We start from the raw sequence: 22,356 nt of genomic DNA, 5'->3' as shown, positions 1-22,356 counted from the left end.
TTTTGTTTTATAAACTCATTCTCAGTAAGTTCCTTTAGAGAAGTTAAGTAATAATAATTCTCTCAGTTTTTGTTTGGCATAGACTCACATAAAGCCACTTTATTATAGATTTTTAACTTGGGAATTTTCAAGCCACATACTTAGTTTAAATCCTAGCCCTACTGTCCGTCTGAAGTCTGGTTATGAATTTGCACCAGAAGTTTTGGGCCTAAATACACCTACCTAAGTCAAGCTGCAAAAAGCAAACATTTATATTTGGCGTGGGGAGGCAAGGGAGGAAGTGGGAGTGGAGTTTGAGTTCTGTTTTTTCTGTTTTCTAGTTCACCTTTGCACTACCGATGTTTCTTTTCAGTGGGCTCAGCTTTATGTAGGAGTTCTAACCTGACTTTTCACCCGCTCCCTACGAAGTCCCTGGCACTTCTAAGTCCTGTTAATACTGCAGCTCTAGGTTTGGTGAGGCCTACAGAGGTAGGTTGATGCCCCCGGGCAGGGCCATTTTTAGTGCTTATAAGCCGTGCTGAATTCCTGGCTGAATTCTATGATTTTGGCTTTTCCTTCACTTTCTTGCTGGCTCAGTGGTGCATTTAGAGGGCCTTTAAAAGAAAGACTTTTATCAAGCATTTGTAAGTGTTGCATATAAGATCAGCTTTTAAGGATCTATTCTGCAACTTGCCTGAACCAAAGCATTCCATGCTTAATAACTTAGGCATGGTAGCCGGGCTGACTTTTTTCTCCTCCATTTTTATAACCCCCCAAATTGCATGATCTTGAACAACCTCTGTAAATCTCAGTTTTCTGAGTTTCATCAAACCTGGGGGCTTTTCATTAGATTCCTTACAAGAGAAATCTTCTCAGACTTGTATAACCTCCTTCTGGGAAGGGATTTAGCATATTTGATAAAACCCTTAAATTTCTGGTAAACTTTAATGAGATTAGATTTCTTGTGGGAAACACAACTTGACTATCAGCTGAAAGACAGTCTAAAGATAACTAACCATGCCATCTTTCCTTTGCTGTGTACTCTGTAACCACTCTTTTTTTCTTGTAAAATATTCTTACCAAGAGTGGATCTTTGAATTGGCTTCCTATAGGGTTTTTCTTCGAGCCACAAGACAGGACTAAAACTATGATATATGATATATGCTATAACAGAACAGTCTGAAAAGTTCTCATTAACAAATCTTTAATTTTTAAAAGAATTTAAGTGAATCACCTTTATTTCCAACTTTCAGCTATAAGTTTAGAGGCACTATACACTAATCAGACTGCCTTATTTTCTACTGGTAATAAGATATTCATGAACTACAAGGATATTCTATTACTTTACAAAAGAACTTTTCCTGTTTAAAATTTTTGTGCAAATTGGAAAACAAAATGTGGCCTGAAAAGTTTAAATAGACATCTTAAGATCGGGCATGAGTTCGACTTGCATTTCCTGTTGATATGCAAATTTAGGGATTATTCTGGCCATGGCACCCCCCCAACATTCATTATTATGTTAATCAGAAGAAATGTATTACATTTTTAATACATGGGGATCCCTATGAAGGAACTGAGGACTGGCTACCTGGGAAAAAAAAAAGAGAGGACTTTTTTGAACTCCTTTTAGTTCACTGTTGATTATGTAAGGTTGAAATAACATTTTGGTAATTATACTGAAGAGTAATAAAAATTAAGCACTGGAGTGTTAGAAGATCTAGGTTTTCACACAGTGAATTTTAGTAGCTCACCTATCTATGCTTCAGGACTTTCTGTATAATGAGGATATCAGTAACTCAGCATTTGAATCAAAATAAACAAGGTTTAGGGGTACGTGGCTGGCTCAGTGGGTAGAACACGGAACTCTTGATCTTGGGATTTGTAAATTCAAGCCCCACATTGGGTATAGAGATTACTTAAAAATAAAATCTTAAAAAAAAAAAAATGAGGGGCATCTGGATGACTCAGTAGGTTAAGCCTCTGCCTTCAGCTCAGGTCATGATCTCAGGGTCCTCGGATTGAGCCCCGTATTGGGCTCTCTGCTCAGCAGGGAGCCTGCTTCCCCCTTTCTCTCCCTGCTTCTCTGTCTACTTGTGATCTCTGCCTGTCAAATAAATAACTAAAATCTTAAAAAAAAAAAAAAAAAGAATGAACTGGGTTCACATTTCCAGTTGAAACAGTTCTAGATGGTTTTTACTTAGCCAAGCTCCTTATGCTCATTTGTAGGTCAATTGTATCTGTATTTTAGGATTGCATGTGGATTAAGTGGCATCTAACACGTGCACCAAGAAAGAGTAAAGCATAGAGATACGCTTTCAAGAGTACTCTTGAAGCCTATATATTAGATTAACCTATATTAATCCAATTATTTAATGATTGTTTTAACTTTTTGAAAAAATGTCTCTCCATTGTATTCCATTTACTATTATCAAGTACCGCTTTTTCTCCCTGCCTTTCAGCTCTACCACGTAAAAAATGTAAAATCTGACAGTCGCTTGATGTTAAAAACAGATAATTGCAAGTTCACGAAAAGTCACCTGTATTTCAGTAGGACCTTCCCAGGGGTGTGTGTGTGTGTGTGTGTGTTTCTCTGTGTTTGCAATTAGACATGATTCGAAAAAGGAAAGAGATCACTGTTAAAGCTACTCATACGTGTTTGGCATTGAATAACTGAACTAAAAATCACGTAAGCACAACAACAAAACCAATAGGGGAGGTCTAGTTCTTCTGAGCTCTTGACACTTAAAACTGCTAAAGGCAGCTTTTATAAAGGAATCGCCTCTGTGCAAAAAGTATTCTCTTTTTCTTAAAACTTCCTTGAGAAGGAATTGCATGTCTTACATGAAAATGGTGTGCTGCTTGACTCCACTAAAATGACAAGGGTCCAGACACATAACTAATTTTAGTAGGTAGAGCAGACACATTGTAGCCCATTTTTCCTTACTCTCCCACTCCCCATCCCCAAGCCTTCAGATATACACATCACTGGATTCCCAAGAGTCAGGAGGTGGGAGTGGGGGGTTTCAGTACATAATATAGCTCTTGACATCATTTTGGGCTGACAAAGAAAGAAAGAAAGAAAGAAAGAAAGAAAGAAAGAAAGAAAGAGAAGGAAAAGGAGAGAAAGCAAATAGAGAAGGAGAAAGAAGAAGGAAAAGGGAGAGGGGGGTAACGAAAGAAAGGGAAGAAAGAAAAAAAAAAAACAAAAAAGAGGAAGGGAGAGAACCTAAAAAATGAGAAAGGAAGGAAGCTTGGATAAGAGGCAGGAGAAGGAGCGAGAAAGATGAGCGAAAGAAGACTGCGTGCGAGAACCGAATCATTTTTGTCTCAGGTTGACTAGGGAGAGCAACAGAACCTTCATCAGCACTACACAATCTCGTAGAGGCAATGTATTGTTTTCTTGAAAGCCCCGAAGCTGAGCAATTCCAAGAATATTTGGCAAAGCCCTTTTGGGAAGGGTGAGGTGTGTGTGTGGGGGGGTGCTTTCTCGCACACTCGCACGCCCGCCCCCCACACAAGATGTGAGAGGGTTCGGGAGACCTAGCGGAAACCTTCAGGTCACCCAGAGAACTGCTCCTCTCGCTCGTCCTGCGGCGGTGAGGCGGAGGGGGGGTGAGAGCGCCGAGACGCGCGGGGCGCGGAGATGTGCAAGTGGCGAAGCTGGACCGAGCGCAGGCGGGAGCAGCCGCCCAACTCCCGGCGCGGGATCTGCTGAGAGGCCACGGTGAGTCTCTCCGGGCGCGGGTCCGAGGGATGCCCGGTTCCCCCTCGCTCCCCCGGGCCCCGGCCGCCGCGGGGCCCGGAACCTCCCGGGAGTCCGGCCTTGGCTCGGCGCCGGCGCCGCCGCCCGCAGTCCGGAGCCCGCGCCGCTCGGGGCGCGCTGGGGCGGACCCACGGACCGACCCGCGCTCGGCGGGGCTCCCCACGCCCGGCCCCGCGCGCTCATTGGTCGGGATGTGTCTGCTCAGCCGCCTCCAACTTCTCCCGAATCCCACTGGTGAGTCCCGGGAGAGCGAGCCAGCACCTGGGAGCTGGGGAGAAGGGTCCGAAGGGCGCGAGAGCGCGCGGGTGGTGGGAGCCGGCGGGACGGGCACGGGGCGGGCCGGGCACGGGGCGGGTACAGCCGACCCAGGGGAGCGGCTGCCCGGGAGGCGCGCGGAGCAGGGTCGGAGGCTCGGGTCGGGTGCCACCGAGCGCCCGGGACCCTGCGGCGTGGGCGAGGGAGGCGTGCCCTGGGAAGGAGCCGCAACTAGGACCTGAAGAGTGAGGCAAAGGGGCAAAGAGGGTGACCTGGGAGGAGGGCTCTGCGAGTGATGTCGGGGCGACTCCTCAGGTTCCTTGCCGTAGCTCCCTGCAGCCTCTGCCTCCGGGGGTTGTGTTCGCTTGTCGAGATCAGCGCTGCCGAATTGCAGGGGGACGGATTTGGGGGCTAGGAATTTGCCATTCGGCTGCAGAGACACTGATTTCTTTTTCTTCTTCTTTTTCTTTTTTCTTTCTCCCCCCCCCCCCCGCCCCTTTGAGGGAAGGTTTGTTTTCATTTTGGTTTCTGTAGGATTCTCTTCTCATTTGTAACTCACTTTTCTATTTTTACTTTTCCTAACCTGAAGATCTCTCGTTATCCTACCTCTTCATCTTGCCTTACATAATTTATGCTGATAGCGTGCTTGTGTCCGCGAGGGTTGGTGGGCGGGAGCAGAGGGGAGTTCTTTTGTAGATGAAAGTTTCCTCACCTGATCGGTCTCTTGCTATTTGTATTTGAAAACGAGGATAATTGCAGCCAAACATTCCTCTTTAGCCACTTGATCGAGCCTGTTCCTCCCCTATAGGTGATGCAAATGGTAATTTTATTAAACTGAAAAGTAGTTAACCTGACTTGCGGTGTCAGCGTTTAGAACCTGCTAATCGGCAGATCGGCTTGGAAAGCTTGCAGCGTCTTCACTCTTGCGTTCTTTCTGGGTTCCAGCGCAGACAGAAATTTGTCCGAGACTTTCTTGAACTCCAAGCTGTGACTTCTTTTGAATAGCTACACTGCATATGGGAGTGATATGCTTGGTACTTGGTGTCCGGAACTCCGTACCCCGGGCCCTGGGAACATCTACAAATTAATGTCCTGGCAAAAAAAAAAAGGAAATGATTTCTCTTGAGCCTGCTCAGCTTCTGCAGCCACAGCCTAAATATGGAACCTGTTTCTACTGCTTCCTGTGCCTCAGTTTCCATCATACAAACTGTTTCAGTAGTGTACTCTCAGGGGCTTGCAGAAATGCTAGCGTGGTAAAGTGCTGTGAAGAGGAAAATCACTTTGGTTTATAGGCTTCCCTTTAACAAAACTATTATCCTGTAGGGTCTTTGATTGGACTCTGTCATGAAGTGATGCCTGTTCTCAATTGATAAAGGAATTGCTGTGTTATATTGCTTTGAAATGCAGTTTCTACTTAAGCAAAATAATCATTTATTCTTTGGGGGATGTTATTAAACTGAAGTTCACAGATTTCTTTTTGGGTTAGATCTCCTAGATCTCTATGCTTTCCTGGAGATGTGTCTACTTTTTGGTTTAAGTTTTTCTGACCATATCACTACATTGAGATGCAGTGTTTTAAACGTGTTAGGTATTTTTTGGCATATCCTACTTTATATGGAACTGTGTCAACTTTATAAATTGTTTTTTGTATTCTTTTGTGCAATTGACCCCAACCCTCCCTCCCCTAAAATGCAGTTGGGTGTGGTTGAGGTGGCTCTTCTGTGACTGGGAGTTGGTGATATCTTCCATCCTGTGTTTGAGATTCTGACCCCTGTTTTCTTACAAGAAAATAATGAATCCACCACAGATATCTGAACATGAGTGACAAGGTTAACTAGGCAGTTACACTGGCCTCATTTCTGTTTTTGCTCAGTGCTGTTCAGAAGTGTTACTTAGGAGCAAAAAACACGTCGCAGAGCGTTTACAAGGGTGGCAGATGGAGAGTTTGCAGGTGATTCAAAGATGATACCTTTTTGATGCCAATAAAAGGACTAGCAGTTTTGGTCACTGCCTCTATTTCCCTATAACAGTTTCTGTGGGCTTAGGTGTACAACCATTGGGAGCCCAGCTGCCTCTTACCCCAATCTCCATGGTAAGGAGGAGATGTGAAGAAAAAGTCACACAGCAGGGAGAAAGACAGACATGCCTACCTACTAGTTTTCTTGCTAGTTGGAAGCCTGGTGGTGCCAAAGAGCAGCTTTAATTTAACCCTGTGGCTGCCCTTGTTCGTAGCCCTAGAGAAACTGATTATTGTTTCTAAGAACCAAACGGAGAAGTGGATCGTATTATTTGAGAAATACTCTTCCGTAGATTGTCTCTGAAATACTAGAACAGGAAGATACATGCTCCAGAAAGGGAAATGTGATTAATATTCAGATGCTCTTTGGGTTGCTCTTGAATTCTTCTGGGGAAACTGGGAAAATTATTCTTTTTATTATGAATCTCTCTGTATGGTGTCCAAGTACTAAATTTGGTCCCATCTTTTCTTTCCCCAGTCACCATCCCTATTAAAACTCCAAGGACCACGATCAATGCAATTCCATATCATAACCCCAGGCGCTGTGAGACTAAGCCAACATGAGTTACATAACCATTAAGTAAGACATTTTAACATTCAGGTACATTACATTCCACTCTTATTGAGCAGACACAGTTTTCATGATCTAATAAAATATTTTTATTTGATAGTCTGTCCTTGGTTATAGCCTCGTGTAATCAAGAGAACAGCATGCTTAAGACTTTGTATCCAGAACTCTAAAGTCCATTTGTTGTTCACTTATTAATAACTCACTGGAGAGATTAAATTCCTAGTTATCAGCGAGATCTTCCAGGCCACACTTCAAATATAGACTCTATTTCAACTTTATCCTGTGCCTCAGTTTCCACAAAACACACTCACAGGAGATTATGGGTATTCAACAAAGCTCTTTAACTCTAGGGGTATTTCTGAGCAGTCACTTCATCTAGGAACTAAATTATATGCTTAATTTGTATCAAACTATAAACAGCTAGTCTGTCAGTTTATGATGCTCTTTTCTACAGTCATGCAGAAAAATTGAAGTCTGGGCTTTGGTGGATGGTCAGTAAAAAAATCACAAGGCCTCTAAGAGAAACATAATGAAATTTAGTATTTCGGCTTACATGCCTTTGATTTCCCTTCCCCCCCCTCTCAAAACTTCTGGCACTAAGATCTAAAATAGCTTTTATTGTTTGATGATATATTTCTATTTCAAGCAGTGACCAAATGTGTTGTATGTAAAGGACATTTACTAGTTGTGTAGTTGGACAAATTACCTGAATTTTCTGTGCTTCAGTTTCCTAAGTACAAAATTGGAATATTAGTGGCCACCTTACAAAGATGAAATCAGTTAGTATAAAGCACTAAGAACTGACACATGGGACGTACTCAATAAATGTCAGCTCTTAGTAGAAGTATTCATATTAATTTAAATACAAATTAAATAAGTATCTTAAATAAATACAATTAAATTAATTAATTTAAATACAAATTAAATAATAATTAAATAAGTAGAATTTTTTAAAATTATATATATATTTTTCTTCTTCCATCGCATAAAGAAACATTGATTAAGGGTAACATCTTTCATCCCTGAGTGTAAACCGCTGACTTTGGGCTTAACAAGTAACCATTTTTAGAATGTTGCCTAACCAGTTAATAGATACCCACATCAGCAGTAGCTATAATTTTGTACTGTAAAATAAAAGTTGTTTTTAAGACTAAAAATTAACTCTCACAAGTGTTTGTTCCTTTTTTGTTTTTATCTGTATTCATGTTTCAAATTATTGCTTAGTCAAAACCTCAAAGTATTAGTCATTGATTTCCATGCTTATAAAGAAGCCACTGGCGCAAGATACAAAATTCACCTTTGATGTTGTCCAAAGTTCAGAAGGGTGAGTTTAAAACTTTGCTTTATGATGGTGCAGCAGTTATTTGCTTATGAACTGCCAAAGGAGTCCTATGTGAGTATTTAGCTGAGACTTCTTGTCTAATTTTGCTTGGATCATCAGTGATACATATATATATATTTAAAAAAAAGAAAAAGAAAGAGAGAAAGATGGATTGATTATGACCTGTCATGTCTGATTCATTGGCTCTGTACTCTTTGTTTTCAGAATCAAAATTCTGACTTTCAACAACAATTTATTTCTATTTAAAATGAATTAACTCTTTACTTTTATTTAGCCACATTAAACCTATGGAAAATTGTATATACATTTCCTCTTCTTTTTCTCTATTTATTAATTTGTTATTAGTGGTATTCAAAGACCTTTTTCTTTTTTTTTATTTACAGATTTTAGGTGATGGGCAGATCAGAAAGTCAGATGGATATAACGGATATCAGTACTCCAAGGCCAAAGAAACAACGATGGACCTCCCTGGAGATCAGTCTCTCGGTCCTTGTCCTGCTCCTTACTGTCATTGCTGCAACGATGATCGCACTCTATGCAACCTATGATGGTGAGTTACTACCACACTTGTGTGCACATACCTGCACACAAGAGTGGGGTCTTCATCTGATGCTTTTTTCATCTGCCAAATGAATGTGTTAAAGAGAGGGACGCTGAAGGATGGTGGTCTAAAGATTCCTTTATAAAATGTCACATCGCTATGTCTAAACAATGAACTCGGACTAAAGTACAATGTCTGTCATGTTTGAGCTAAGTTATTAATTGCCGAGTATATTTAGTGTACTCATGCTTATGTTAGAAGGATTCTAATGTGTAATTTTATTTAATTAAGGTGTGCACAATTTTATGGCCAACTTCAATTAGTGCAATTTGTTGTGTCATTGAAAATGTAAAGGAGCTCACAGGGATCTAAGAGGTCTAATTTGAGTCTTAGAAGTTTTTCACAATAAGGGTTAGAAAAGATTGGTTCCTTAATAGGAAGAAAAAAAAGATTATCAGACTAAAAGGGCTGATTATTTCAATCTGATAGACCTAGGTCTTAGTGGGTAGAGATGATACAATTAATGCACTGTTTTCATCATTATCAAAATTTTAAATTTAGGATTTGCCAATTTTATTTCTGTATATTTATTTCTAGCTATTGACAATGATATAAATACTCGGGTTTCTTAGCTCTTGCTTGATGGAATTGATTATTTAGTTGGCAGTTTTTAAAAGAACAAAAGGTAGTGAGAAATTAGAAAACCATATTGGAAATATTTATGCATGTTTCCTTCTTTTTCTAGATGGTATTTGTAAGTCATCAGACTGCATAAAATCAGGTAAGAAGATGGCTTTTAAATTTAAAAGTTTTGCAAATAATGGATGGCATTTAAAAATCAAATGCTAATAGGCAAGCATCCCTACATTTTCTTTGTTTATACTTTTATTCCTTATACCTCATTTATTTATAGTCAAGGAGAATCTAAATATAAGTAGTAGATTAATTAGCTAGTTTATTCCAAAAAAGAACTTACTTTTTTCATACCTGGAGTGTTTGGTAGGATGATAGAGAACTATATCTCTAGCTTAATGGAGCTTGCCCCGTGGTTGGAGAAAGAAAATCAACCCATTGAACTGGTGAGCGTGGCCGTATCGTTAATGTTGATTTCTCGATGCAGGTCGTGAGCAGGTGAGAACCAAGAAGGGAGTGAAATGTAGTCTGTAAAGTCAGAGAAGGGAACAGAGAAAGCATGTGGAGTTCTGAGATAGCACATCGGTTAGACTGTGGTGCATAAAAGAAAAACATGTTGACAAGGAGAAGAAAGGTCGCAGCTGAGCACCACACCCTGGGATATGAACACGGCATTTACCTCTTGTCTCCTTTGGCAGGAGAGTCTAAACCTCCTTTCTAATGTTTACATTTCCTCCGAGAAATAACCTGTCCCAAATGATTTTGAACCATTTGCTGTTAGATGGTTTTATCTGGGTTTTTGATCTTCATTGTCCTTTGCAAAATAATGATGAGAAACTGTCTCGGGATTTTAGGTGGTAGTCTTGTGTTCTGAATATTTGCCCTTTGCTTTTCTGTATTGTTTTTTGAGATTTTCATTGCTGTAGTCGTTCTGGAACTCATGTGTGCTGGCAGGACACCTAAGATGTGGTTGCATGACTGGAGGGAGGCCTGATTGGGACATTAGCCACTGGCTGCTCAACATACTAATAGGGACTTGCCCATCCAAAGGCTTTCCCAGAAACCAAAGAAGTTTATTTATTCCCCAGGAAATGGCTGCACAGATACCCTGGCTGGGAGATGTCCAGGGTCACTGTTCCAGAGTTGGTGTGTGCTTAACTTGTCAATCTTACCTTTTGCTCCTCCTCCAAACCCTGCCCCACTTTTCTCTTTACCAGCTGCTTTTACTATAAGCTCATTACCTTCCTGTTTCGAGAACCTCCTGCTTACCTGTCACCCTCTGTCTCCTGTGAACCTCTGACTGTCTCCAAGTTTCTCTGTCCTTAATACACTTGACATGTCTTTTAAGTTTCTTAAGCTATAGATTCTCTCACACTTTCTCTCTTTCTTACTCCATTTTCTCTTTCTTTTTTATTTTGTTTTTGAAGAAATGGAGTCCTTTCACTAGGGAGGCATAGAGATCTGGGCAGATTCCCCTCGGGGTACCTACCACAATTAGCAATGTGATACCTGGAATCTGGACTCTTAGATGTGACTTACTGCTTAGGGGTGGGCCTTCAGCTTTTTAAAATAGTGTTTAACAAACCTCCATTCATTAAGACATATTTGACATGTATCCTTTAATGGGAGGTTAGAAATCATTCCAGATGTAAAACAGTTCCAAAACTGTTCCTTGGCAGAGAAACGTATACAGTAGACATAGCGTCAGTTGCTGAATAACTCTGTTTTTATTCAGCTCTGTTTACAAACTGTTAGAATACTTCCAGGTTTATAGTTACTATTATTCCTGAGAGATGAAATGAAGATGAAACACACACTCGTGGATACAGTATTCACACTCGTGCCTGCTCACACGCCCACAGTCCCCTGCTAGTTAGTAAACCTTTTCCGCCATAGAAGATACAACTGCTATTTTTAGAAGTTGCTGCAAATTAACAAAATTCTACAGGAATTCTTGGGCAGAAGAGAGTATTAAAGAAAGGCAAAGGGCAGAGTCCAGTGGACGGAAGGGAAGAGAAAGATGGGAGGAAAAAGATGTTGAAAAGAGTATAAAGTCTCCTCTTGACAGTTCTAGATGACTTTAAAAGACTGGGGGAATTCAGACACAAGCATGGAATTCTAGAGAAGTGGAAAAGTAGGTATTTCTAGGCAAAGTGCTCACTTTCAGTGAAAGTTGGTTCTAGCTTAAATCGTTCTCCGGATGGATGAGGGTGTCAGGGCAAGTGATGAGTGTGCTGCACAGGCTCCCAGAGCCCCCACTGCCCTCAAAGAGCTGATGCGGCCCTAATTGGAAACATTGGTTATGAGGCCCAGGCTCTGACTGAAATGTCGCATTTGAGAGAAACATGCATAGACTCAGATATGACCAGACATCTTTAAAGGAGCTAAGGTTGACTTTATGAAGCCAATAAAGCTCTTGGAAGACAGCTGATACTTTGCTTATAAGATTCGTGACAGGCTAACCAGCTCTGTAAACTGAATAGGAATGACCTGATGGGACATCACTACAACAGCTCACAAGTAGACAGTGGCTGTGACTGTTGCTCTCTGGGTCACTCAGAAGGATCACTGGACACTTTTCAATTACAACCAGGGGGTGCCTGGCTGGCTCAGTCGGTAGGGCGTGCGACTCTTGATCTCAGGGTTGTTTGAACTCCACAGTGGGCATAGAGTTGACTTAAAAAAAATTAATAAATAAATGACAAGCCAGGGGGAAAACAAAACAAAAAAACCAAACTCTTCGATCCTTTGAAGTCAATACATAGAAATCAAGTCATACTAAGGCAAAAATGAAATTTTGCAGGCCATGGATATCTTGAAGTGTATTTGGTATTAGGTATGTTAAATCTGAGCATCTGTAAATTTAAATATCTATAATAGACTCAAATGATGTTTATAACACATACCTAAAGATAATTTGTGTGTGTATGAAATGTATCAGTATGAAAGATTACACCAAACCCAAAATAAAACAAACACTACTTAACAAATAACAAGTTAAGGCAGTGTTCAAAACCCTACTATTAAAGCATGAGTAATATTATTCATCTCTTATTTACCATCTAAGATGGTCAAAAACATGGAGTTATGAGTTTACTTGTGATCTCTCAAACTTCTCCATGTGATTCTAAGTCCTGAAACTGGCTTCCTTTGTGCTGAAGCCTTACTGACTCAGAAGATTTCAAGGAATCACATGCTTTAAATCAAGGCTTCTCAGCTTCATCACTGTTGACATTTTGGCCTGGATAATTCTTTTTGGGGGAGGGGGCTGTCCCGTACATTATAGGATGTTTAGCAGCACCCCTGGCCTTTTATTCACTAGATGTCTCGTACCATTGCCCTCTCAGCCAAAAATTTGAGACAGCCAAAAATTGTCTCCAGACATTGCCATGGTCCCCTTGGGATGGTAGAGTCACCTCCGAGTAGGTTCCATTGGCTTGAAGATCTCCAGAGATATCCAGTGCTTTTCCCTTTGTGGTAGGTGGAGTAATGCCTCCCTAAAGATAGCCACTTCCTGTCCCCAGATCCTGTGAATATGTTACCTTATTTGGAAAAAAGGGACTTTGCAGATTGGATTCAGGATCTCAAAGGAGGGAGATTAACCTGAATTATTTGGGTGGCCTTGTGTAATCACAAGCATTCTTTTAAGGGGAAGGGAGCAGGAGGAGCATTAGAAACAAAGAAAGAGATAGAAGCCCAGAAGTGCAGGAAGCAGAGGTTGGAGTGAAGCAGCCATAAGCCAAAGGATGTGTGCCACCTTGAGAAGCTGGAAAGGGAAAGGAATGATTCTCTCTTACAGCATCCAGAAGGAATGCTGCATTGATACCCCTTTTTAGAACTGCAGGATAGTAAATTTGTGTTGTTTTAAGCCATTAGGTTTGTGGTAATTTGTTATAGCGGTCAGAGGGAACCAAGACATCCTCCGTAGCTACTTACTGGAAGGCTATCTCTGAAGAATTCAGACTTGCGCCCACCTACACACATGGATGTTTCCCACCAAGCTGCCTCTTCATTACTAAATTGAGGAATGTAGAGGCGCCTGGGTGGCTCAATGGGTTAAACCTCTGCCTTCGGCTCAGGTCATAGTCTCAGGGTCCTGGGATCAACCCCTGCATCAGGCTCTCTGCTAAGCAGGGAGCCTGCTTCCCCCTCTCCCTCTGCCTGCCTCTCTGCCTACTTGTGATTTCTCTCTCTGTCAAATAAATTAATAAAATCTTTAAAAAATAAAAAAAAAAATAAATTGAGGAATGTATTATAGAGATGTAGGGAAGGAATGTTATGTTACATGGATTTGTAGAGGAATATAATAATAGAATACAGACGAATAATACTAGAATATAATACAATAAAATAATAATAACTACCACTGATTATTTATGTGTCTAGCACTACTGTAAGCGGTTTTTACATATTAACACCCTTGATTCTCATAATGACCCTGGGAGATAGGTACCATTACATCTTATTTTTACAGATGATTGAACCTGGGCTAGGATTCTAACCCAGGCACCTGGTTCCAGAACTCATACTCATGACCAATTCTCCATGTTGTCTCAAAGGAGACTAGGAGTCTCTCCAACATTTAATACCCTATGTCTGTACATATGAAAGCAGATTGCCTCCTCTCCTGCTAGAACCTAATGCTCAGAGGCATAAGAAGACTCTCTGAGCGTTGAAATAATTAAATCCACACTGAGAAGGAGGAGAATAAATAAATCTCTCTTCAATCCAGAAACCAACTATTTTACTGAGAACATTGAACATCTTCATCAGTGATTTTTAGCACAGCAAATACAACCTGGAATTGAGGGGTCTAAAGAAGCAAATTTTTTTTTTTTTTTAATTTTTTTTTTTTAATTTTTTATTTTTTATAAACATATATTTTTTATATACATATATTTTTATCCCCAGGTCTGTGAATCACCGGGTTTACACACTTCACAGCACTCACCAAATCACATACCCTCCCCAATGTCCATAATCCCACCCCCTTCTCCCCAACCCCTTCCCCCCGGCAACCCTCAGTTTGTTTTGTGAGATTAAGAGTCACTTATGGTTTGTCTCCCTCCCAATCCCATCTTGTTTCATTTATTCTTCTACCCACTTAAGCCTCCATGTTGCATCACCACTTCCTCATATCAGGGAGATCATATGATAGTTGTCTTTCTCTGCTTGACTTATTTCGCTAAGCATGATACGCTCTAGTTCCATCCACGTTGTCGCAAATGGCAAGATTTCATTTCTTTTGATGGTTGCATAGTATTCCATTGTGTATATATACCACATCTTCTTGATCCATTCATCTGTTGATGGACATCTAGGTTCTTTCCATAGTTTGGCTATTGTGGACATTGCTGCTATAAACATTCGGGTGCATGTGTCCCTTTGGATCACTACATTTGTATCTTTAGGGTAAATACCCAATAGTGCAATTGCTGGGTCAATATTAACAGTGTTGTCTTAGACTCTCCAGGGGATAGAGAAGCTAAGTTAAGATACATGAGCAATATGATGCACAAGAGAGAGAAAAAGACTGTCCGTACAGTTGTGTAGGTTGTATGCTGCATAATTATGGTAGACCCGAGAGATTGGTTCACAGAGCATGGAGACCTGGATGAAACCTCTCAGAATTGTTCATTTCCTTTCCTCTTTAATTCTCTACTCACCAGGCAAATTTTTTTTTTTTCCTACCAAGCAAACTTTTGATGAGTGTTTAATTATTAATAGAAAGAAAAGAGGCATTCTGTTCACTTGAAAGATAGATTCAGCATGGTGAGATAATGGGTTCATATTCTGAATATGAACCTTCAAATTCCTGATCATTTTTGCAAGGATCAGATTCTGGTAATGCCCTAGGTGAGGTGTCTTGGTGTCAGCTGACCTTTTCCTGGAAGCAACAGGGAATCCCTGGCTCGCCATTGGCCATGGTCTCTCTCCTTTCTTGCCTGTTAACAGCCCGGAAGTCTCCATGAAGGAACATAGCACAACTAGATCAGTCCAGGAAAGACATCAGACGGACTCTGGAGGGCTACCTGGTGCGTGGCAGCCTTTCAGAGTAGGAGATGAGGCTATTTCATTATGTAATTAAGGTGGAAACAAATCCTCTGGGCAGTAAGAACACAGCAGGTTTCCACAGCAGGTATCTTATTGGAAAGCCAGCTGAAGCTGCCTTGTTAATTTAAATGTGGCATGTGACAGTTTGCTTTGGGCAGCTTTCCTGACACCATTCTCCTGACAATTGTGTAGCAATACTCTCTTTAAAAATTCTCTGGTTATAATTAGCGTCTGTCAATCAAATCCTTTCCAAGAAGGGAATCAGTTATGTGATAAATACAAACATATGTAACATATTTTTCTTTTTTTTTTTTTTTTAAAGATTTTATTTATTTATTTGAGAGAGAGACAGTGAGAGAGAGCATGAGCAAGGAGAAGGTCAGAGAGAGAAGCAGACTCTCCATGGAGCTGGGAGCCCGATGCGGGACTCGATCCCGGGACTCCAGGATCATGACCTGAGCCGAAGGCAGTCGTCCAACCAACTGAGCCACCCAGGCGTCCCTGTAACATATTTTTCTTACCTGCTGGGTAGAATTTAAGCAGGAGGGCACTGCCATTGTTCCCCCCTTAATGCATGGCCAAGGCATGGAAAACATCGGTAAGTTGAATGAAATGGCTGCAGGGGAAGAAAATTAGCAATGCCTGGTAAGCTTATTTGGAATCCTAAGGTTTGTTTTGCAGCTATGAAAATTACCTCTATGGGAAGGAAAGTGTCTGTAAACTGTAGCTTGGGCTGGGATGAGGACCCTAGCTATACACTTAACATGGTAGAGTGAGAGGTGTGGCAAGACCCCTTGTGGCCCGAGGGTCTTCCTTTGCTCTGTTCATCACCAAATCCATAGGCTAAAGCAAGGTGCTTTCCAGTAACCCTTTGATGTAATAGGAAGATCAAATTGGTGATATTCATAGATTATTGAAGGGAAATTTAAAAATAGAGAATTAAAAAATCATGAGGGGAGAATTCCCAAACCTTTGAATCCTGAAAGACTTCATTTCCTCTGAGCATTTAGGAGAGGAGATACAGTGTAGTGGTGGAGTGGAGGAGGCTGCTCTTGAGCCTGTTTCTGACTGACTGAAAACTGGAATATAGTCTCTCAATTCAATGCAACCTCACCTCATACCCACTAGAAAGGCTTAATAAAAACAAACAAACAAATCAGTATGAAGTGTTAGTGAGGATGGAGAGAGAGACTGGAGCCATCATATATGTTGGTGTGAGTGGAAAATACCTCAGGACATCACAACTGAATATGTAAAAATCATTTTGGAAAACATTTGGTGATTTTCATAAAAACTTAAACACACTCTTTGTATACGACCTAGCAATTCCACACCTAGGTGTTTACCTAAGAGAAATGAAAACACATGTCCTCACAAGAACTTTTATGTGATTGTTCATTATGGTGTTATTCATAATAGCCCAAACTGGAAACGACCCAAATGGCTATCAACAGGTGAATAAACAAAATATGGTACAGCCATAAACGGGAATACCACACAACAATAAAAAGTTGACACATACAACAGCACGTGTGAACCTCAGTCATTATATTAAGAGAAATAAGTCAGACACAGAAGCTGGCATATTATACACTTCCTTTTATATGAAATTTCCAGAGAAGGCAAAATTACAAAAGGCACAAGGCAAGGATAGTTATTGCTTGGGGCTGGGAGTGGGGCAGGGATTGCTGCAAATGGGTCAAGGGAGTCTTTTGGGAGGTGGAAGTGTTCTAAAGTTGGATTGTGGTGATGGTTTTGTTCAACTGTATAAATTTATTAAAAAGTCTTGGTCAAATTTTATGGTATGCAAGTTGTAACTTAATATAATCATTAAGAAACAAAACCAAGGGTGCCTGGGTGGCTCAGTGGGTTAAAGCCTCTGCCTTCAGCTCAGGTCATGATCTCAGGGTCCTGGGATTGAGCCCCACATCAGGCTCCCTGCTGACCGGAGAGCCTGCTTTCTTCTCTCTCTCTCTCTCTGCCTGCTGCTCTGCCTACTTGTCATCTCTCTGTCAAATAAATAAATAAAATCTTAAAAAAAAAAAAAAAAAAGGAAACAAAACCAAACTACCCTCATCCCTTTTTGTCATCTCCCCAGTGTCCGTCTATAGGTAATTTTATTTTGATCTCCTGATTGCTATTAAATATTTAGTCCCATTTCTGCAATTCAGAATGGTTATGGGTCATTTTCAGGGGCTACCAAATTTTTCCAAATAACCTCACTCAAGCATCTCTGTTTGAGCGAGTATCTATTCTTGGATTTTATGAGCGTAATGTTGATGAAAGTCTTGGGAAACAGAAAATCAAGTAGGAAATTAAAATTACTTCAGCATCGGACTTTGGAAGCGTTGTTTGCATGAGCCGGGGTTTTGCTTTCAGAGGGAGTCAGGGATGCAGGTGGGATCAGAGGGCTTGGTGGACCAGCCATTTCTGAATCAAGGTCAGAATACGGGGTCTGCCGTGGAGCAGTTACCCTGGAGAGTCCTGCTTTAAAATGTGTTGGTTTCACATACAGGGTTCTCCAAAATGTTTCCATTTTCCCCCAGACTGCTACTAAAAGTCAAATTTTTTTTTTACCCTGTAATTATAGGACTTCTTTGTATGCCGTCTGATACATTAGCATTATTCTTACCCTCCTTGTTCTTTGTCATCTGTTGTATAGGAATTAATTTATGTGGCCTTCTAAGGCCACTTTGTATTCATTTCAATATGTTAATAATTAGATGAATAGAAAATAGACAAATTCCAGCCATAGATATGTATAGAAGAAAGGCTGTTAAATAGTAAGCTATATTTCAAAGAGATGCAAGTGTTATGAATAATTAAGGCACAATCTCTTTTTCCATTAAAGCCAACGTAGCATGGGGGAACTAGGATGCAAGTTTTGGCCACATCCTGTGTTGTTAGCATGTGATCTTAATTAAGTAAGTTTAGCTTTCTGAGTTTTATTTTCCTTATCTACAAAATTGGAATTATAGTGTCTCATTTCACAGAGAAACAGCAAAGACTAATGACAGCCCATTTCACATTACACATCCTTTGGGGAGGTGCCCCTTAGGTATAAGGCACAGATATATTCAATTTAATGTGCTTTTTTTCATGCAAGTTACAGATACACTGTTTAAAGCTACTTATTGAGAGTCAAAAAGCAGTCAGTATTTTTTTTAAAGATTTTATTTATTTGTCAGAGATCACAAGTAAGCAGGGAGGCAGGCGGGGTGGGGGGGAGCAGCAGACTCCCCACTCAGCAGAGAGCCCTACATGGGGCTTGATCCCAGGACCCTGAGATCATGACCTGAGCCGAAGGCAGAGACTTAACCCACTGAGCCACCCAGGTGCCCCTACAGTCAATGTATTTTTAAAGATGAAAGTGTGGTCAAGAGAGAGGGAAGGAGAGGGAGACAAAGAAAAGAGTAGTACACTCTAGATATTCTCAGGTAAAATTTGTCATCCCTTATTAACACTTTCCTTGATTTCTGTGCTCTATCTTAGCTCAGTGGTTGACAGGTCAGCCTGTAAAGAAGTTAAAACGAGCACCGTCAGAAAAATGGGAGCTTAGATCCAAATTTCCTATAAAGCAGGACCTACCTACAGGTACACTGATTTGAATACATAGTTACTCTACGCTTGCCTTGGCACACTCTCACCATTAGCCCTTCCCTTGCCATGGATCGACCCCCTAAAAGTAAATAAGCCAGAGACATGCTGCAGTAGGAGAGTAACCAGATCCTTGCTCTTCAAAGTCTGGTCCGTAGACCATCAGCATCATCATCAGCCGGGAAACTTGCAAAAGGGCACATTCTCAGTCCCCACCTCAGACCTACTGAGTCTGCAGCTTCAATTTTAATATATGTGGCAAAGTTAGGGTTGGATATGAGGATTCAGGAACCATCAGCAACCAGCAGAAGAGTGTGTGCAATAAAGTCTGAGGCATGCTGAAAAATACAAATTCTCAACTCAGGGTGCTTATTAGGATAATTTGGGAAAATTTTTAAAAATAATACTCAGGCCAAGTTCCTGTTCCTTCAATGGAGTGGTCTCTGTTAGGTGTCAGGAAGAAAAGCACTTTAACATTTTAAATCAGTTGATATTAAGGTACATAAGAATTACACAAATGTTCGTGTTTTTAAAAGGAGGGGTATATTAACCAACGAATTCCTTTAACAGGTGCTTTTCAATCTGTGCCACCCTGTGAAAATTAAATTAGAGTGGCTGAGGCACTGGGCCTATTCACTAGTAATGTTGAAGTTGAACCAGCACATCCTTCCAAGTGTCCTGGGAATGATGTGGGTGGGAATGTTTTCACAGAGACATCAGAACCACATCTTTCCTCATCTGCTCATTCATTTACTCATTCATCTGTCCATTCGTTTGTTGATTTTTTTTCCCCAAAACATTAAGCGAGCACCTTCTAAATGTTGCACCCTTTTCTAGACACCCAGGAACGTGAACTCAGATACACCTTGTCCTTAGAAAAGTGGTCGTCCACTCAGTATGACAGACCAAGAAACAAAATGACCCAATGGTTTGGATAAGCTCTATGGCAGAGGCAAGCAGAGAGGGGAGCACCTGAACCAGATTAGTCATGGGAGTGGGCAGCTACAGTGATTGTAATGGGCCAGGAAAGCGTTCTCAAGAGGAAATGGCACCCACTAAGGGCTGAAGGATAGTCAGAGACTGGCAGACCCGTGGAGCACGAACACAGGCTAGATGCAGCACACCAGGGAAGAAGGCTTGGTGAGTTTAGGTCCTGAATGTGGTTCATGATGGCTGGAAGGATGCACTAGGCTAGCAAGTCATGGTACTAGAAAAGTAAATGGGAGCCTGATCATGTACCACATGGGTTGTGATTCCTCCTAAAGTCTACAGAAAACAGAGAAATATCTTACAGGGATAATCTGGAGGATTTTAAGTGGAGGTGTAGCATTCTCAAGCTTGCCTGCTGGCTAGCTCATACCTGCGAAAGTGGAGGCGAAGACTTACCCATATGAGGGAATATCATTTCCGTGTCCCAAGTGTGAGGGGGAGACTGGCAAGATGGAGGAACCGAAGGAATAGCTGTAGGGCTATGTCATAGAGGGTGTGTATAGGGATGTGAACGTGGGGATGGGAAGGGGGAGTGTTGGGTATTGGCACGGAGATGAGCAGGTGTAAGATCTCGTAGTGCATGTTAAAGTGTTTGGACCGTCTACTAATAGCTCTGAGAAGTTACAGAAGGAAGGGTTTTAAATGAAGCATGCTTGATCATGTTGGGAAGGATCACTGACTATAAGTCAGGAATGTCTGTGAGCAGGAAATTATTCCATTGCCCACTTTTTGGGATGAGAGCTAATCGTTGCCTGGGGTTGAATGGTAACAGGGTGGAGAAAATGGACAGATTTTAACATGCAGTAAAAAGTCTCTTTTGAGCCAGTGTAGACTTGAGATACTAGCCTTCCATGGCAAAGTTAGGATTGGATATGAGGATTCAGGAACCATCAGCATATGCATGATGTGGTTGAGATTTGCTGGTAAGGGAATGAAGATTTCCAAAAAGGATAGAGGGAGAGGAGTCAGGCTGGAGGGGGAGGAGTCAAAATGGAGGGGAGAAGTCAGGGTGGTAGGAGGAAAAACAGTGAAGCGTAAAATCACCAAGGCAAAAGGAAGAGAGCATGTTAAAAATCAGATTGCTGGAGTTAAGTGCAGCTGCAAGGTTGATAAGATGAGAAATGAAAGCAGAGAGGAAAAAGTTGAAATTTCAGGCAGAAGGTGGGAAACTTGGTATGTCTTGTTCCTGGGAACATAAGGGAGGACATATCCAGGGGAAAGATGTCAGGACTCCTCTTAGACAGAGGAGGGCCCCCTCTTCCTCTCTTGCCAGGGGGAAAGAGGCAATGGTGGTCTGAATGCAAATGCATCTGAAAGCTGGGAAGGTTAGAAAGGCATGTCACCCACCATCCCGTTACTTCACTTTCCGCTGCGAAGTAAGAAGCAAAAGCTGGCGGAGAAAGTGGGAGTATTGAAAGCTGGAAAGGGGCAGTGTGTAGAGGGGAAGGGAAGGCTAACCAGGGCCAAGTATGTAGGAAGGCTGTGCACAAGACTGATAACCCTATTGAAACTGAAGGCCATTATTTGAAATGGCATGAAACCAGGCAGTTAAGGGATTTTCACTGATAATATCTCCAACAGATATTTATTGGGCACTGCTCTAGTTGCTGAGGATGTGGAAGTGAATAACACAAAGTCCCTGCTCACAAGACGCTCACAATAAAAAAGGAGACAGTCAATCCATCAATATATAAAATACATTATTAAATATCTCAGCCTAGAGTTGGAAGGGTAAGGAGGGCAGCTGGATGGATTCCGGGTAGGCTTCCCTGCAGAGGGCAGGGGAATGGAATACTTTGATGAGATGATGGTTTAAATGATGGCACTACAGGATGTGGGCTGGATGGAAGATGAAGGCAAAGGGAAAATAGAGTGGGATGTGAGTTCTCAGTGAAGTTCAAGGGCAGGTGTAGAGGGAATAAAGAAAGGGAAACAGTTCTGCAGATCAGAAGGTCAGAGCATAGGTTACTCGAGTTGAAGATCTCAAAGGCAGAACTATTCTGGGTGATGGCAGCATCAGACCATAAAAAATGCATGTACTGATGTGGAGTGGAGGGGAAGGTCATGGCAGTTGAGAAGTTTAAGAAGTTCTCTAGCTGAGGAGGAATGGAGGTGGTCTCCATAGGCCTGATGTTACCTGGGAAGATGGCCGAACTTTCATGGAGGGAGAGACTCAGTGAGGTGTCCGTCTTTCTAATGTTTAGAAAGTTAAAGAAATACGGTAGCTGAGGCTGGAATGGTCCAACTGGCCAAAGCCTAAATAAAGCCCGTGAAGAGTGATGATTTGGATGCTACTCGGAGTGACAGGAGAAAGCTCGTTGTGCCATTCCGGGTCTTGAAATGCTGGAGGGCCTGGGAGCTTCAGGAGGAGGGGTTTTGGTTAAAGCAGAGAGTTGGTGGCAGTACTCAGCGAGTGGGCTTAAAGCTGAATACTTAAATTCTTCATTTAATACTTATTTATTACTTAAACACTTAAAATGCTCCTTTAATCCCGTTTCCCCTCACAGAGATGAGTTTTCAGGAGATTTCCTTTTGAATGGAGGTAAATATTTGCTGACAAGAGGAAGATTCTTGAGTCTTAGGACGGGCCAGGTGATCTAGAAGTTAGTTCGCA

The 22,356-nt window shown here is 41.5% G+C and overlaps 1 protein-coding gene across 3 annotated transcripts in view; it reads left to right on the top strand.

The window, feature by feature from the left end:
- The first annotated feature begins 3,562 nt into the window (after window positions 1-3,562).
- MME (membrane metalloendopeptidase) overlaps window positions 3,563-22,356 on the top strand; it is a 100,626-nt gene continuing 81,832 nt past the window's right edge. Inside the window, exons 1-3 of one of the 3 annotated variants that reach the window (XM_059163704.1) lie at window positions 3,563-3,703; window positions 8,311-8,477; window positions 9,214-9,249. In XM_059163704.1, the coding sequence (XP_059019687.1) occupies window positions 8,321-8,477; window positions 9,214-9,249 (193 nt within the window). In that variant the 5' untranslated portion in view covers window positions 3,563-3,703; window positions 8,311-8,320. Of the gene's footprint in view, window positions 3,704-3,841; window positions 3,977-4,109; window positions 4,243-8,310; window positions 8,478-9,213; window positions 9,250-22,356 lie in introns of those variants that run through there. The other 2 variants (XM_059163706.1, XM_059163705.1) reach the window with 2 other exon arrangements.

This window comes from Mustela lutreola, chromosome 2, assembly GCF_030435805.1.
Source record: "Mustela lutreola isolate mMusLut2 chromosome 2, mMusLut2.pri, whole genome shotgun sequence".
Classification (NCBI taxonomy): Eukaryota; Metazoa; Chordata; class Mammalia; order Carnivora; family Mustelidae; genus Mustela; species Mustela lutreola.
Note: the sequence above shows the minus strand (reverse complement) of the source record. Positions and strands in the feature narration are given on the sequence as shown.